Source organism: Oncorhynchus nerka, linkage group LG13 (assembly GCF_034236695.1).
Source record: "Oncorhynchus nerka isolate Pitt River linkage group LG13, Oner_Uvic_2.0, whole genome shotgun sequence".
NCBI lineage: Eukaryota > Metazoa > Chordata > Actinopteri > Salmoniformes > Salmonidae > Oncorhynchus > Oncorhynchus nerka.
In genome coordinates this window covers 73,318,452-73,336,968 of record NC_088408.1, presented here as the reverse complement: position 1 = coordinate 73,336,968, position 18,517 = coordinate 73,318,452, and the positions used below count along the sequence as shown (strand labels likewise).

The following is an 18,517-nucleotide window of genomic DNA, read 5'->3' as shown; positions in this document are numbered from 1 at the left end:
CATTTGGCAATTTCAGTCTTTACCTGTGAAAAGCCCAAAGATGGTCCATAGTCATTCACTACTGGCCTGTAAGATTGCAGTGTTAATATGCTTGTTGAAGAAGAGTGAACAACCTCAACTGTTGGAGGGGAAAAATACAATTATATATAATATACTATATGCCACATGCAATACATCTTTACTGGTGATTTTAGTAATAATACTATATGAATTATGAAATTGTTTTGGAATTAATTATTAATTTAAAGTGGCTGAAACATTTGCCTAGTTTTATTCTATTTTTATTTAAGGTATTGTTTCAATGGGTATGCTGCATTACTTTTGTAAATTTTATCTTGAAATACAAGGTTTGTCTAATTAAAGTAGGTTGTAGATGAGATGCAGTTTGGTTCAGCGAACACTGGGTGTCATAAGAGTCAAAGAACCGTCCACTTCCCAATCAATCAATAGGCATGAGGAAACAATCATGGAACCGTATGCGTAGAATTAAGTAGCCAAAGTGATAAATTGTCTATATACATTGTTACAGCATCCAGCCTGACAGAAAATCCGACAATAAAATGTGCGTGTTCTGTTTAGGTAGACGAGTGAACAACATAATTGTAACCTTTACGGATGCACAACAGGGAAAGGGTTTTAGCTATGATTAGTTGCCTAATAATGGCGGATATAAATCAGCTCTCAGGATTTGACCCTATATAAACTATATAACTGGGGGAAAAACTACAGTCACCGGCGTTCCCCGGGTATTTATTACAATATCAAATTTTACACCTGACAAAACATAGTCTAGACTAAATATTGGGCTTGTAAGACGTTTCCAGAAACAAATTAAAGAGAGAAAAATCATGTTGGAATTTAGACACTTTGTTTACAGAAAAGCGGCAACGGCAAATATGGACGTCATTTTATATTGACACCCACAATGGAATATATCCTCAAAATAGCAAATCCATGTTTATTAAAAGCCAAAAACGACTTTCTAACAATAACTTTGACAAAATTACCAAATAATACACGTTTTATTTAGAATTTTTATTTTCACCATTCGTTATACTGTATTAGGTTATAGTTTTAACACAATATTTCTAAAGCCTAAATGTCAAACTCAGATGACTTATTGAATGAAAAATAATGCTGCTGATGATGTACACATCTACTGCAGCCTGTGCTAATAGCCTAATAAGGATAAAGGACATTATTAAAATTAATTAATCATACACATTGTTATTGTATGTGTTATGTTTGTTCCTTATATAATGACAAACTGGGGCATAGGTTTAACTACTACTAATGAACATGTACTTCATCTAGAAAACTCCATGTTTAGCCATGCAAGGCATTCCTTTACCATCTGCCTCCCGCATAGCCTGCTGGGTAACGTAGTCTAAATGTTATTAACGCATAACAACCCATCTTCTTTCCTTTAAAAGAAAACTACTTTTCTATGTAACTACACATCACATTTGTTTACTCAACCTTCATAACATGCAATTTTCAATAACACACATTTCTTTACCCAAATGTTTTTCCTTAAAAAAAAAGTATATATTTTTTCAACTTATAGTCTGTCCAACAAATGATTCCAAGAACACAGGATGAGATGTTACTATCCTTTGTGCAAGCACTTCCAAGAGTTCATGAACAGTGAGCCTGGTGAAATTTGGGGAGCGCATCGTCAGTAGTGTACCTTTGGTTCCTAGGGTGTTTCGGCCTTTCACACTATACACCCTCCCCAAAGGCGGCCAGCGACAGGGTGATCAATCCTACGCTTGCGTCCCATTCCCAATTAGTCATAGGAGTTGCCTTGTTGTTGATAGCCAACATCCCATGGTACTATGCATGGCAGGGGCGTCCTCCTCCCTGAGTCAAGCATTGTTGACGGCATACCTCCTGGCCCTCTCACTTCGGGGCCCAGCTGTGGTCTTTCCACTTCATCCAGAGCCACTGACTGCTGCCTTCTGCTGCCTCCGATACAGCTTTGATTGCTGAACGCTGGCTCTGGCCCTTAATTCCCAGGTCTCTAAGCAGTCTGGTTGTAGATGTTGCCACAAAACCTCTGCAGCCCACCTCCACTGGTCGGACTTCTGTGTTCCAGCCATGATGCCATGCTTCGGCAGCTAGATCGGCATAGCGCAGATGTTTTCGCTCATAAGCCTCATCTACTGAGTCCTCCCAGGGTACTGTGAGCTCAATGATGAAGACCTTCTTGAGCGAACGGGACCAGAGCACCATGTCAGGTCTTAGGGTGGTGGTTGCGATCTCCGGAGGAAACACAAGTTGCCGGCCAATGTCAGCTAGCATTTTCCAGTCGCGGGCCAAGCGCAGCTGGTCTCGCTCTAATGGTGTAGAGCCGCTCTTCGGTGGTTTAGCCCCTTCGCGGACAAAGGTCGTCCGTAAGGGGTGTGATGCTGTTGGGGGTGGTAGGGAGTTGGTGGCAGCTCGCTTGTCCTCCAGGGCAGACGCAAGGTTTTTAAGGACTTGGTTGTGACGCCAAGTGTAGCGTCCTTGGGTGAGGCTTGTTTTACACCCTGTGAGAATGTGCCTGAGGTTGGCTGGCATGGAACAGAGGGCACAGTCCGGATCTTCACCATACCATTGGAGAAGATTAACTGGTGTTGGAAGGACGTCATATGTTGCTCTGATGGAAAAGCTCAACCGCCTCGCTTCCATGGCCCACAGATCCTTCCAGCTGATCTTCCTCTTCTCCACACTGTCCCATCGAGTCCACCTGTCCCTGTTTGGCAAGAGAGACTGCCTTGGCCCACCTTGCAGCCTCCTCCCGATGGCGTACTTCCTGCACTACCATCTTCCGCCGCTCTGGTGCAGTGGCCTTACTCCAAGCAGCACGGCTAGTTAGCCCAAGGCCTCCTCTCCCTTGCTGAACATGACCCACAATGTCAGCATGTCTGAGGGCTGCTGTTGCCTCCTGGACTGCTTTTCCTGGCCTCCATTTGCGCCCAGTTGCCAACGGCGGCGCGTTGTTGCTCACCACTGGGTCTCGAGATTCATTCAGTGTCATCTGGAGCCTGGTTTTTGCACACTTGAATTCCTCTGTTAGACTGGTGAGGGGCAGCTTGAGGACACCATCTCCATAGAGGCCTATGGTGGTAAGGTATCGTGGAACTCCGAGCCACTTCTTTAAGTAGCCTGTGACTCCTCTTTCCATCTTCTCCACTGTTGAGATTGGAACCTCATACACTGCTAGGGGCCACAACACCCGGGGTAGGAGACCAAACTGCAGACATTTTTTCAACTTATAGTCTGTCCAACAATACTCTATTGTGGCCCTATTTCTTTTCACATAAACCAAACATTCAGTCCAGGAGCCCCTTTTTTGAATTTTTTGCAATTCTCAATAAGCTCTGACAGTCCTTTTTGGTCGTTCTGCTGAAGTGTTTCCTGAAACAGTTGGACAGTGTTCTGACTGAATTGTCCATTTCTAAAAGCATTTGACGCTTCAGCAGTATCCTCCTGATGATCCTCCGGATGATCTTCAGTCCCTTGAGTGAATGGCTGCAGCCTTAGATCCACTCTGTTTCGTCTCAGTTGTGAAATTTTTTAGGAAATCCTCCTTTCCATCGTGTGCCTTTTTCATCAGACCGTTGACAATTTTGACTGAACTCTGCTAAGCCGTTGGACCCTGGGTAGTTGGGGCTGGAAGTGTTGTGTCGGAATCCCCAGTCAGCGAACGATCGGAATTCGGAACTTGAGAACTGCGGGCCATTGTCCGAGTACATTTCAGACGCAACCCCATGTCTTGCAAAGACTGATTTCAGGTAGGTGATTACAGCTTTGCTGGAGGTAGTTGGCAGTGTTGCTACTTCAGGGTAATTTGAGTAGTAGTCGGTAACAACAATGTGACTTTTGCCATTGCAGTCAAAAAGGTAAACTCCAACTTTGTAGTAGGGTCTGTTGGCTACTGGATGAGGCATTAGCGGCTCTGCTTGCTGCGTTGGCCTGTAGGTCAAACACAGTTCACATGAAGCAGTGGTCTGGCTGATTTCCTGATTTATTCTTGGCCAGTGCATTACTTCTCGTGCTTGTCGTTTGCATTTTTCCTCACCCAAGTGGCCCTTGTGTATTTTCTGTAGCATTTCTTTGCGTAGTGTCATGGGAATGACATTCTTGTTGCCTTTGAACACTATGTCATCCACAACAGTGAGCTCTGCAATCCTGTATTTCCCTTGGACAGTTGTTTTTCTGTGCAGGCCATCCTATCAGTGTTGTTTCTTTCAACTCCGTCATTATTTGGTCAGCTGCGGTCTCTCTTTTGATCTGCTCCATTCTCTCAGAAGACACAGGAAGTGATACTACGATCGTGTCGACGTAGGCCTAAATCTGTGTTTTTCTGTGTGACGAAGCTCTCCTTGTCGACTGCTCGAGAAAGAGTGTCGGCGGCGAACATGAACTTTCCCGGGGTATAGATCATCTTCACATCATACTTTTGCAGTCTGATCAACATTCTCTGGATTCTCATTGGACAATCATTCAGTGGCTTAGACATGATTGACACCAATGGTTTGTGGTCGGTTTCTACTTCGAAGTCTCGCCCGTAGACGTATTGGTGAAACCTTTCGCAAGCGTATGTGCTTGCCAGTAGTTTCTCTATTTGTGCATACCTTGTCTCTGTGACTGTCAAGGCTCTGGACGCATAAGCGACGGGTTGCCATGTGTCATGCTGTTGCAGAAGAACTGCTCTCAGGCCAAACTGTGACGCGTCTGCAGAAATCCTTGTGCTTTTCTCTGGATCATAGAACCTGAGCACTGGCTCTTCTGTGATTGACTTCTTCAGGTTTTTGAAACCGTTTTCCTTTTCATGGGACCAATCCCATTAATTTTTCTGTTCCAGAAGACATCTGAGTGGAGCGTACTGTGCTGACAGTTGAGGTATGAACTTTGCAAGGTAGGTGATCATGCCCATGAAGCGTCTCACATCGTCCCTTGTTTTTCGGGCACTCCATGTTGTTGATGGCTGATGTTGTCCTCGGGTCTGGTTTGACTCCGTCCTCTGAAAGTACGTCTCCCACAAAGGTAAGTGTTTTCACACCAAACTCGCATTTGTCCTTGTTTAGTTTTAGGTTGACTTTCCGTGTCCGGTCCAGCACTTGTCTCACTCTCGCATCGTGTTCTTCTTTTCTGGACCCCCAAACGATGATGTCATCCATCATAGTCTCCACTCCTGGAATGTGCTCGAAGATCATGTGGATTGTCTTGTGGTAGACCTCTGGCGCTGAGAGAATCCCATATGGTAGACAAAGAAATCTTTACCTGCCCTCAGGTGTGTTGAATGTGCATAGCCTTGAGCTTGCATCATCTAGCTTCATTTGCCAGAATCCTGATGAGGCATCAAGCTTACTGAACCACTTTGCTCCAGCAAACTGCGACATTATCTCTTCTCTGGTTGGCAACTTGAAATGCTCTCTCTTGATTGCTTTGTTGAGATCTCTCGGGTCTAGACATATCCTGAGATCGCCATTCTTTTTCACCACAATAACCAGTGAGCTTACCCAGTCTGTAGGCTCAATCATTTTTGTGATGACTTTTCCAATCTTTTCCATGCTTCTGAGTTCATCTTTGAACTTTTTCCTCAGTGCAAATGGAACTTTTCTGCATGCATGCACAACTGGAGTAATTTTCTCAACAGTACATATGTTGTGTTCTCCTGGTAAACATCCAAGACCCTCAAACACATCCTCATACTCAGCCAGTATTGATTCTTGGTCATTTTTAGTCTGTGATGTCACTACATACACTCTTTTTAACAAATTGAGCTTTTCACATGCATTGATTCCTAGAATAGGCTGTACACTCTTTTCTACAATCAGCAGCTGTGCTCTGAACTGTTTTCCTTTATGCTGTAAACTTACTATGCAGCTACCTTTGACTGGTACGTTCTCCCCAGTATAACGAGTAACCTTAATTTTCACCGGGTGTATTTTGCTCTTCACCTTCAGCATTTTGTAGTCATCCAGTGACAACAGGTTTACCTGTGCTCCAGTATCAAGCTTGAATTTGATTATAGTTTCATTCAGTCAATGGCACAATCCATTCAGCATTTACTGCATTGCATATTTCCACATAATCAACAAAGAATTCTTCGATCTCCTCCTTGACTGTGTGAACCTTTTTCTTTGTAGCCTCAGCTTTGCAGCATTTTGAGAAATTATTATTTTTCCCCACAGTTGTTGCATGATTTGCCATATGCAGGGCATTTTTTGGGCTTGTGGATACATCCACATTTTCCACATGTAGTGTTTTGATTTCTCTCTTTTGCTTGTTTTTGTTTTTTAAGGCGTTGTGTTTATTGCTCCTCTCTTTTTATTGCATGGACTGACGTCTCATCCCTGCACAGCTCTTTAGCTTGTGCTCTGGTGGTTTCAGCTGCTCGACACATTCACTGCTTTATCCAAAGTTATATCTTGCTCACGCAGCAATCTCTCCTTGAGTCCATTATCAAGTATGCCACAGACTATTCTGTCTTTCACTAGTGAGTCTTTCAGATTTTCAAATTCACACGTTTTGCTCAGTGTGTGTTCAGCTCAGCCAAATACTGGTCAAAACTGACTCCCCGAGAAAAACGTGTATCTCTCAAACGTGACGTTCTGGCTTGTTACAAAGTACTCCTCAAATTTAGCCATTAGCACAGTCAATGTCAAGTTTGCCTCGTCTTGCTGAAAGCTATTGTAAATGTCCAATGCATCCTCTCCAATAACATGCAGAAAAATGGAAGCTTTCAATTTGTTATCATCTCCCCCTGCACCACTGGCTGCTAGGTAGATATTGAATCTCTGCTTGAAACGTTTCCAATTGTCAGCTAAATTGCCTGTTAACTGCATAGGAGTAGGAGGACTAAGCCTTTCCATGACGGAGAACAGGAACAGTGTCAATTTCTCTTACTTCAGCATGTTGCTCATCAACTTGCTCGTCAACAGATTCCAAAGCAGTCTCACTCTCGCTGCTGTCACTCTCGCTGCTGCGGCTCGTTGTCCTCGCTCTTGCAAGCTAGCATCTTCGACTACTCACGTCACTTGACTTGTGGTAGAATGTTCCATTTTCGTCGAGGACATTTGCAGAGTTACTCCTTTCTTATCTCTGTCTCTTCATAGTGACTACCAATCTGACACCATGTTATGTTTGTTCGTTATATAATGACAAACTGGGGCGTAGGTTTAACTACTTTTAATGAACATATACTTTAGCTAGAACACTCCATGTTTAGCCATGCAAGGCATAGCCTGCTGGGTAACGTAGTCTAAATGTTATTAACACATAACAACACCGTAGGTTTAATATATAGCCTATGCCTACTCTTACATCAATTATTTAAACATTTCAAATCAAATGTTAATTCACATGCGCCGAATACAACAGGTATTGCAGTGAAATTCTTACTTACACACCCCTAACCAACAATGCAGTTTTAATAAATGTGTTAAGTAAAAAAAAAAAAAAAAAACCGTATTTGCATGTATATACACTGCTCAAAAAAATAAAAGGAACACTTAAACAACACAATGTAATTCCAAGTCAATCACACTTCTGTGAAATCAAACTGTCCATTTAGAAAGCAACACTGATTGACAATACATTTCACATGCTGTTGTGCAAATGGAATAGACAACAGGTGGAAATTATAGGCAATTAGCAAGACACCCCCAATAAAGGAGTGGTTCTGCAGGTGGTGACCACAGACCACTTCTCAGTTCCTATGCTTCCTGGCTGATGTTTTGGTCACTTTTGAATGCTGGCGGTGCTATCACTCTAGTGGTAGCATGAGACAGAGTCTACAACCAACACAAGTGGCTCAGGTAGTGCAGCTCATCAATGCGAGCTGTGGCAAGAAGGTTTGCTGTGTCTGTCAGCGTAGTGTCCAGAGCATGGAGGCGCTACCAGGAGACAGGCCAGTACATCAGGAGACGTGGAGGAGGCCGTAGGAGGGCAACAACCCAGCAGCAGGACCGCTACCTCCGCCTTTGTGCAAGGAGGAGCAGGAGGACACCGTGCAGGACGTTTGGCATTTGCCAGAGAACACCAAGATTGGCAAATTCACCACTGGCGCCCCGTGCTCTTCACAGATGAAAGCAGGTTCACACTGAGCACATGTGACAGACGTGACAGAGTCTGGAGACGCCGTGGAGAACGTTCTGCTGCCTGCAACATCATCCAGCATGACCGGTTTGGCGTTGGGTCAGTCATGGTGTGGGGTGGCATTTCTTTGGGGGGGTCACACAGCCCTCCATGTGCTCGCCAGAGGTAGTCTGACTGCCATTAGGTACCGAGATGAGATCCTCAGACCCCTTGTGAGACCATATGCTGGTGCGGTTGGCCCTGAGTTCCTCCTAATGCAAGACAATGCTAGACCTCATGTGGCTGGAGTGTGTCAGCAGTTCCTGCAAGAGGAAGGCATTGATGCTATGGACTGGCCCGCCCGTTCCCCAGACTTGAATCCAATTGAGCACATCTGGGACATCATGTCTCGCTCCATCCACCAACGCCACGTTGCACCACAGACTGTCCAGGAGTTGGCGAATGCTTTAGTCCAGGTCTGGGAGGAGATCCCTCAGAAAACCATCCGCCACCTCATCAGGAGCATGCCCAGGCATTGTGGGGAGGTCATACAGGCACGTGGAGGCCACACACACTACTGAGCCTCATTTTGACTTGTTTTAAGGACATTACATCAAAGTTGGATCAGCCTGTAGTGTGGTTTTCCACTTTAATTTTGAGTGTGACTCCGTGGGTTGATAAATTTGATTTCCATTGATAATTTTTGTGTGATTTTGTTGTCAGCACATTCAACTATGTAAAGAAAAAAGTATTTAATAAGAATATTTAATTCATTCAGATCTAGGATGTGTTATTTTAGTGTTCCCTTTATTTTTTTGAGCAGTGTGTATATATATATATATATACACACACATATATATATACACACAGTGGGGCAAAAAGTATTTAGTCAGCCACCATATATATATATACATACATACATACACACACACACACTGAATGAAAACATGTTGCCTACTCGCTTACTGAGATTTCGAATAGATTTGCAATGCACAAAATCTCTTTTTTTGTTATCACAAAGGTCAGACAACTCAAATTAAATACCTTCTCCGGATATCCTAAGGGTGCTTTCGCAAATTGCCTCCAGTTGGTCAGTGTGGTCTGGGTCATTTGTAAATCCAGCGACCTGACAACCGCAGACAAGCACCCAAGCTAACTGGTTAAAGTTGGCTAGCTTGCAAGTTACTTCTAGACACAAATGAGAGAACACCTCAGTCTGATAATTGTACTTGACCTGGCAGAGCTGGTTAGGCTGTTTTCATGTCATCTAGAGCATTACATTTACATTTACATTTAAGTCATTTAGCAGACGCTCTTATCCAGAGCGACTTACAAATTGGTGCATTCACCTTATGACATCCAGTGGAGCAGCCACTTTACAATAGTGCATCTAAATCTTTTAGGGGGGGGTGAGAAGGATTACTTTATCCTATCCTAGGTATTCCTTAAAGAGGTGGGGTTTCAGGTGTCTCCGGAAGGTGGTGATTGACTCCGCTGTCCTGGCGTCGTGAGGGAGTTTGTTCCACCATTGGGGGGCCAGAGCAGCGAACAGTTTTGACTGGGCTGAGCGGGAACTGTACTTCCTCAGTGGTAGGGAGGCGAGCAGGCCAGAGGTGGATGAACGCAGTGCCCTTGTTTGGGTGTAGGGCCTGATCAGAGCCTGGAGGTACTGAGGTGCCGTTCCCCTCACAGCTCCATAGGCAAGCACCATGGTCTTGTAGCGGATGCGAGCTTCAACTGGAAGCCAGTGGAGAGAGCGGAGGAGCGGGGTGACGTGAGAGAACTTGGGAAGGTTGAACACCAGACGGGCTGCGGCGTTCTGGATGAGTTGTAGGGGTTTAATGGCACAGGCAGGGAGCCCAGCCAACAGCGAGTTGCAGTAATCCAGACGGGAGATGACAAGTGCCTGGATTAGGACCTGCGCCGCTTCCTGTGTGAGGCAGGGTCGTACTCTGCGGATGTTGTAGAGCATGAACCTACAGGAGTACTGTAACTGTGATCTGGCAACAATTTCATTAATAATAAAAAAGGAATAAAGAGCGTAATTAAATTGTTGCCAGCAGCAGTTAGTCACCAATGCTCTGGATAACATGAAAACAGCCTAACCAGCTCTGCTAGGTCTAGTAAAATGGTCAGAGTGGGGTGTTCTCTCATTGTGTCTGGATGTAGCTTGCCAACGTTAGCCAGTTAGCTTGGGTGCTTGACTGACGTGGTGAAGTCACAACGCTCAGAATTTACGAATGTTTAGCGTGCACTCTTGCAATCCAGAGTGAATTTACGATGGGCTTCTAAAGTATGTTTCACGCCACGCCAATCACGTTCTACTAGAAGTAGCGTTTAACCAATCAGGGATGCAGTAGCTTTTAAATGACAGGAAGTCCATGTCTTGTTATTCTGGCGTGGTGGTGGCGTTTCTATTCGGTGTCTAGCGATACAGATGTTCGCTAGCAAAATACAACAAAGCACATGTGAACATTGCAAAACTTATAGTTGTGGGAGTGTTGACATGGCAAAAGGTAGACAAAGGAAAATAAACCAGAAATGAATGGGGTAACTTATTAAATGGGTTGGAAATTGGTTATCAATACTTTACAGTTAGCTAAGTTATTCAAGTGTGTGTTGTGCTCCCGAGTGGTGCAGTGGTCTAACGCACTGCATCTCAGTGCTAGAGACGTCACTACAGACCCTGGTTTGATTCCAGGCTGTATCACAACTCTTATAGGACTGCGCACAATTGGCCCAGCATTGTTAGAGTTTGGCCGCCATTGGAAATAAGTATTTGTTCTTCAGGATCCGCCCCTCTTCAATTTTCGCCTAAAATGACGCCCATATCTAACTACCAGTAGCTTTGGCCCTGAAGGAAGGATATGCATATTCTTGGTACCATTTGAAAAGAAACACTTTGAAGTTTGTGGAAATGTGACAGGAATGTAGGAGAATAAAACAATAGACCTGGTACAAGATAATAAAAAGAGGAAAACAACCACAGTTTTGTATTTTTTTGTACGATCTTTGAAATTTATTCCAGCCCAGGTGCAATTTAGCTTTTGCCCACTAGATGGCAGAGTATGTGCAAAGTTTTAGACTTAAGTTTTGTATCAAGACTGCCCAAATGTGCAATATTTGTTTAACTGTTAAATTGTGCACTCTCCTCAAACAATAGCATGGTATTTCAGTATAATAGCTACTGTAAATTGGACAGTGTAGTTAAATTGACATGAATTTAAGCTTTCTGCAATTTCAGAAATGTTCTTATTACTTTCAAACCCCTTGCTCGATCCTGAATAAGTTCTAATTAACTGACTTGTCTAGTTAAATAAAGGTGAAAAATAAATACAAAAAATTCAATGTAACTAAAAAAAAAAAAACTGCAGGATGCATATAATGGTCAGCCACAAGTGCATGTCGCATCTGTTACTGTTGCAGGATGCAGGTAATTGTCACTATACAAAGTCTTCGGGGTCCCAGCAAACCCAGAACTTCTCTGCATGACTACTCAAGTTCTGTCATCCAAGAGGAAAATGTGCCTGAGAAATGTACACTTCAAACTGAGCCATCAAATAAAGGGAAAGGTAACCCACCATTTGTCCTTTGAACCACCACCAATAGTGACAATTCAAATATGTTACTTGGACTACCTGCTCTTTTTCATCATACGATATTGGTCTGAATAAGACCATGGCGATGCTTGCACTCCATATTATTATACACTATCACTAGTGTATAATACTATCACTCTATCACTAGAGTGAAAGCACCGCCAGCATTCAAAAATGACCAAAACATCAGCCAGGAAGCATAGGAACTGAGAAGTGGTCTGTGGTCACCACCTGCAGAACCACTCCTTTATTGGGGGTGTCTTGCTAATTGCCTATAATTTCCACCTGTTGTCTATTCCATTTGCACAACAGCATGTGAAATGTATTGTCAATCAGTGTTGCTTCCTAAGTGGACAGTTTGATTTCACAGAAGTGTGATTGACTTGGAGTTACATTGTGTTGTTTAAGTGTTCCCTTTTTTTTGAGCATTGTATATATTTTTAACCTCTAATTCCTTTGAGTCAGATCGGAGTTAAGTGCCCCCCCCCCCAGAATAATTTGTGGCAGTAATGTCCACTGACCAATGTCTTATGACACCGCTAATTGTTTGTTTATTTAGACATCCATAGCATTCCTCTCCTGAAACCATATGTTTTGCTTATACAACAAAGTCTGATGTACACTGCTTCTCTCCCCACTATTCTATGCAGGGAGACTGGTACCCAGAGAGACAACTACCCTGCATGTCCAGGAGGAGGATCTAAAATCACACCCCAACCCAACTGCACCAGATGGCAATATCACCAAGCCCAAAACTGAGAAGGGGGCTAGTCAAAGTTGAAAAAGTAAGTCATGTTGACAAACATGTCAGTAAAATATTTGTTCAAATGAAGCACAGTATTTGATCAAGCTAGCACTGCAACACCAGATCATCTGGCCATGGAATACTGTGTTCTCTTTTCACCCAGAGCAGAAAGCAATGCTGCCCAAAACAGGAAGGTCACAGATTATTATCCTATTAGACAAGAGTTCCAGAAAAAGCAAAGCTGAATTGAAGGTCAGTTTATAATACCAGAGTGAGTTGTGCTTGAAGATCAACCGTGCCATGCAAGAACAAGTTAAAAAAAACATGTTCTTGCTCAGAATTTAATGTAATCAATGACACCTTGATTACATGATAAAAAATTTAGTTGAAGAAGGACTGCAGGTTAGTTTAGAAATTAAAGTAGCATTGTACTGAAATGGATCATTTAACCTGGAATTTGATTTGACCTGTACTTGAACCCCAATAGGCCAAACATATAGAGGGGAAGGGAAGAGGAGTATTTGCTGTCAGATATTTCAAGAAGGGAAAGTTTGTAATTGAGTATCATGGAGACTTGTTGCATCTGGCTGATGCCAAGGAGAGAGAGGCTCTGTATGCCCAAGACCCTGGGACTGGCTGCTACATGTACTATTTCCAGTATCTCAGCAAAACATACTGGTAAGGTATCTACTCAAACTTTATTTTAAATTTGTATTAATTAACTATGACTTATGCATTGCCATAATGTTGATGTTATCAGCTTGCTCATTGATGTTTTCAAACATTTAATTTCCTCTTTACGGTGTGGATGCTACAAAAGAATCAACTCGCCTGGGAAGGCTGCTAAACCACAGTAAAACTGGCAACTGCCAGACCAAACTCCATGACATAGATGGAATAACACATCTCATGCTGGTGGCTTCCAGGGACATTGAGTCAGAGGAAGAGCTGCTTTATGACTGGTGACCACAGCAAGGAATCCATCTCGGCTGACACTTTGCTCAAATACTGATGTGCTGTTTTTACACCAACAGAGTAATCAAGATAATTACTAGGTGCATTTGATTAAAGTTTTTTCCCTTTTTTTTCATGACCCTGAATATTCCCTTGGCACTAAACTGCCAACTTGGCATTCCAGGTGAGACAAATTAAGTGGGCATTTTGTGTATTTTTAATCTGCCCTTTCAAGCAATGTATTTGGGCAAAACTGAGGCAGTATGAACAATATTGAAGACAACCTTCAAGATGACACATGGATCAATTTGTTAAAACTGTATATCAATTTATTGCTGGATTTGGGGGTAGTTTTTATACATATTTAGGCCTGTGCTTCCAAGAAGATATGAATAATATTTGTAACATTAGCTACTTTTTTAATGCCGTTTTTATATTTGTTCTAATTTATAATGCTAGGTATGGTTCTAGTTGAAGCAACAATTTTCATATGATCGTCAATGCTCTCCAGGCTTCTGGGGCACCAGCTTATACTTGATTTCAAATGTAGATATTTTGCAATGGGTGAAATCCTAATACATGAACAATTTACAAAGTAAGTTGCTCTTTGAGAGTAAATTAAGTGTACATAGACAAATCTGTTCAGATATCTGGCTAGCATGGAAGCTCATTTTGCAATGAATAGAAAAGCTAGCTTGGCCTTTTGACAATGTACCAATTAATATTCACAGACATGTAACAGTCCAACATCCTCCCTGTAGGTCAGTGTATTACAAAATGTGTAGCAAATTAAGTGATTTGGAACTTTATCATTCTAAACTGCTTTCTTTTACAGCTGCTCTATTATTTGAAAGGTAAAATGGACTTTAAAAGCCCTTGTGTGAACTAGTGTAAAATAGTTATGCTCAGTCACTCCGAGCCTAAAATGTACATTTTTATGCAATTTCTGGACAAGGAACAATTTTGGTAACACTTTTATATTTGCTACAAGAGCTTATATATTTATCTAATCGACAAATCATTTTGGGAAGGATTCATTACCATGATCTGTGCTACTCAGCCCCAAGGTAGATTATGCTGATGCGATTGAGGTGTATGAGCTAGGTATAGTGAATCTGGGGCAGTATAGTGGTCATGGGGCTCGATTCCATCAGTATCGCTGAAGTTCAGAATTAAAAAGCCATTTCAAATTGAACTGACATGCAGCGTTTGCCTTAATGTTGAATGCATCTCTTTAGCACTGTAGATAGAATCAAGCCCTTGGAGGTCCGGTCTTTGTCTCTACTAGGGCTACTGTTGCAACCAGTCTTGAATGTTGGTCTTTGAACGGTTCCATCGTCACAATGTTCAACCACGTGTCCAAAGGAACTGTTACAGTTCCTTTGTTTGAGGACACAGGTGTGAGTCTGTACCAATGATGTATATAAACCATGGATTGCTAATGCTATATTTTGACCATTGAGAGGTTTTGAAGCCATCAGTATTTCAATTAACATGTTAAGGAAAAACATTGTTTTTTTGTTTAGTCATCTCAATAGTTTATTTTTGTTTTGCTCATAATTTAAAAGTTGACATTGGTGTTTAATAGAATAAATGTGGCAAACTAACCTGGACAAACACATTTCTATAGAGTACCACAGTATGAGTCATAATACCCATTAAGCCTAATGGTCAAACCAGGAAATGGTTCCAATTGATTTTCCACCATTCATTTTTCTCATGGGGGATTTTAGAAGAGCTGTGTTTCATGAAGGCATACCCTGGCGTGACATTTTGATAACCATGTGAATCTCTTCTTAAACAAGATGATTTATCTAAATATTTGCCTGTATTTACCCCCAACAAATGAAACGCTAATTAGTTGCTAATCATTAAGAACTACAAATGCCATGAGATGGATGAGATTGACGAATTATAGTAAAAATCTCTGGATTAACCGTTAGCTAAATGTAATAATTAAAATGGGTAATTTTATGAATGGTCTGGAGTTAAATTTACACTACCTGTTAGCAAAGGCGTTAACTATAGTTGTGACGTGCAGGGATTTGTAGTCTTGCATGATGTCTACTTTGATGCTAATTAGCATTTGAGTCAGTAAATAGCACAAAATATATTTCAGTCACCTTGCCTGAAAGCAATTTAGATGGTAAACAAAATGTCACGCCAGGGTAAGCCTTCATGACACACCCCTTAACTGTTTCTATAATCCCATATGAGAAAAATGAACGGTGGAAAAACAATTGGAACCATTTCCCTGTTTGACCGCTAGACTTTATGGGTATTATGACACCACTGTGGGACAATTAATTTTTTGTTTTTACAATTGTGTAGGATTGCCAAAATGGGCAGGCGGTGGCTTCTACACCCCCCGGAAAGATGAATGGAGCTAAGTACAGAGATCCTTGATAAAACCCTGCTCCAGAGCACTCAGACTGGGGTGAAGGTGCACCTTCCAACAGGACAATGACCCTAAGCACACAGCCAAGACAACACAGAAGTGGCTTAGGGATATGTCTCTGAATATCTTTGAGTGGCCCAGCCAGAGTCCAGACTTGAACATCTCTGGAGAGACCTTAAAATAGCTGTGCAGCAACACTTCCCATCCAACCTAACAGCTTGAGAGGATCTGCAGAGAAGAATGGGAGAAACTCCCCAAATACAGGTGTGCCAAGCTTGTAGCATCATACCCAGGGAGACTCGAGGCTGTAATCCCTGCCAAAGGTGCTTCAACAAAGTACTGAGTAACGAGTCTCTGAATACTTATGTAAATTATATTCCCATTTGAATACGTTTGAAAACATTTCTAAAAATCCACTTTGTCATTATGGGGTATTGTGTGTAGATTGGGGGGACAATTTAAGAATAAGGCTGTAAGGGGTCTGAATACTTTCTGAATGCACTGGATAAATCATTGGCCTGTACCATGTTATTTGACCTTAATGAGCATAGTTATTTTCCCATACCTGTATTAATGACAACAGTTAAATCTATAAAAAGACAACTGAGTTAGTTTCAAAAGCAAAATTATTCCAGTTAAAAACATTTCCATTCATTACTGAAAAAAACTGATCTAATACAAAGCATTGATAGAAAGCATGTGCATAAAAATGTTTGGTTTATCATTAGTAATGTCTTAGGTCCTTGTTCTCATAGGTTGTCCTTATTTCCGTCTGAATGAAAACCTACAAAAAGAAATAAGAATTAGTTTATTTTAGAGAACTTGCTCTGAAAATAGTTTGACAACACAATGTACATCCCTGGACGTTACTAGTCTTAGAGGAGGCGACGGGGGATTGAGTGAATTTGCAGTGTCAGCCGAGGCTTGACTGAGTCACGTAAGTCCGACAATAACAATACTGACAACTGCAGCGGAGCTGGCTTGGTGAAGTGGTATCAGCTCTCGCTTTCCCCCTCAGTCAGATTCTCCCAATCACACAGCATCAGCACAAACACAGCCAGCCGGTCACAAGCAGGTCATTACGAGGGCAGAGACAGACCGTGAGAACAAACCACCTGGTTGTCTCCTGTGTGATACTATGGTTGTCTCTGAAATACTTGTTTTCAGGGTGTAAATAAACCATGTCATACTGCATGCTCTTCACTATGATTATGCAAAGTGGAGTGGTGAAAAAAGCTAATTGCTCACAGCTTTCTGATGGTGGTCATTCCTTCGTTAGGTTCCTCTTCTTTAGACTCATCTGTTGTGTCAGGAACAGGTTTTGAAGGGGGTGAAGATACTAAGTCAACCTCTACCATGGCTTGCTCACCCTGTGGCAGCATCCCACTGCAAGTACAAAGCACTACATTACATTTTTGTGTGGGTTGGGGTGAGGTGGTGCGGTTTGCATGGGAAACAAACTGGTCAAGTCTGGTTGTGTATTCTACCTCTTGTAGAGTTGCAACTCTTCTTGCGCCACCAGTAGCTGGGCCTTGAGCTGGTTCCTCTCCTGAAGCACCTCCTTCAGCTCCTGCATTGTGAAGCGTGGTCTATTGGGATCTTTCAGGTCCACCACCAGTTTGTTTGGTCCTAGTGTTTGCTGAGAACATATTGATAAAAAAAAGGAGTCCACAACTGTATGTTGCACAGTAGTGTATAGCAACCCAGTGAAACGTTACAACATTCTTGAACATACCCTGACAGACGTTAGTTAGTTTCCCGGTTTGAAAAGATCAAACTCACCGCTTCCTGCCCGGCAGAACTTTCTCTCAAGATTCTATCCAGTTCACTCTTCAAGTTGTCTCGTTCCATTTTCAGCTCCTCCAATGACAGGTTATACTTATTCACTAACGTTTCAAACATCTCCAAAACCCGGACAATTTTGAATTGCAAATCGGAGACTTCCTCACCTGTAGTACTTATTTTCAGCAAATCTCTGCCAATCACGTATGAAATGTCATAAACATCTTCCACCGTCAGCTCAAATGCTTCCTTCTCGAACGCCAAAGCGGGTGAAGACTCGCTCAATTCTTCCATTGCTCGTACTCCAAAGACGCACTGAATTAAACAAAAGTTTTTGTTTTCTCAAACGGTGGGACCGATTTCTCAAATCGAGCGTTGTGACATTTAACATACAAGATACTTGTGAACTTTAAATTAAGTTCCATGCATGCTACAGTAGCCACTTCAAGTTACCGGTAGTAGGCTAGCTGAATAAACCCTCCTCTTTCTAAATTTGAATGGTTGACTTGCTGTATCCAGTCTATAAGTGGCATACAAATAAACCAATAGCAATGGCCTGTTCCCCGCCGCTTGTAAACAATATGAAAGTTTCCCTGGCGACAGGTGAAGCCATGCGCATAATCCAGTAGGGACACACTTATCAGGTGAAACAGCACGTGATATTTCCCCGGTATTTTCAACACTATACTGTGAATTTCGAAGTTTGATTGACATTCCGTCAACCCGGGGGGCTTTGGGGGTCTCAAAGTTTGCAGAGGCACCTGAAAAATCAGGGATAAAACTATCAAATTGAACAAGGCCAAAATATCTCACATTTTAATGCAAGAACTGACAGGCATTAAAACATGTGTAACTCTGTGTTGTTGTCTGTTCACACTGCTATGCTTTATCTTGGCCAGGTCGCAGTTGTAAATTATAACTTATTCTCAACTAGCCTACCTGGTTAAATAAAGGTTAAATAAAAAAAAT

At 42.3% G+C, this 18,517-nt stretch overlaps 1 protein-coding gene and 1 pseudogene across 1 annotated transcript; one reads left to right on the top strand and one right to left on the bottom strand.

Moving 5' to 3' along the window:
• Positions 1–9,916: 9,916 nt before the first annotated feature.
• Positions 9,917–15,594, top strand: LOC135574800 (N-lysine methyltransferase KMT5A-A-like; annotated as a pseudogene).
• A 780-nt stretch (positions 15,595–16,374) lies between these two features.
• Positions 16,375–18,134, bottom strand: rilpl2 (Rab interacting lysosomal protein-like 2). Its single transcript, XM_029678923.2, has 4 exons — positions 17,549–18,134; positions 17,254–17,405; positions 17,015–17,152; positions 16,375–16,550 (listed from the first exon to the last, which is right to left on the bottom strand). The coding sequence occupies exons 1-4, from the start codon at positions 17,840–17,842 to the stop codon at positions 16,529–16,531; spliced, it is 606 nt and encodes a 201-aa protein (XP_029534783.1). The 5' UTR covers positions 17,843–18,134; the 3' UTR covers positions 16,375–16,528.
• Positions 18,135–18,517: the final 383 nt, after the last annotated feature.

Excerpts from the sequence above, each read along its gene's own strand:
- rilpl2 (XM_029678923.2), bottom strand. The coding sequence starts at position 17,842 with ATGGAAGAATTGAGCGAGTCTTCACCCGCTTTGGCGTTCGAGAAGGAA. Across the intron at positions 17,406-17,548 it reads GTTCTGCCGGGCAGGAAGCG|CAAACACTAGGACCAAACAA; the intron begins GTGAGTTTGATC and ends ATATGTTCTCAG. Across the intron at positions 16,551-17,014 it reads ATGACCACCATCAGAAAGCT|GTTTTCATTCAGACGGAAAT; the intron begins GTGAGCAATTAG and ends TTCTTTTTGTAG.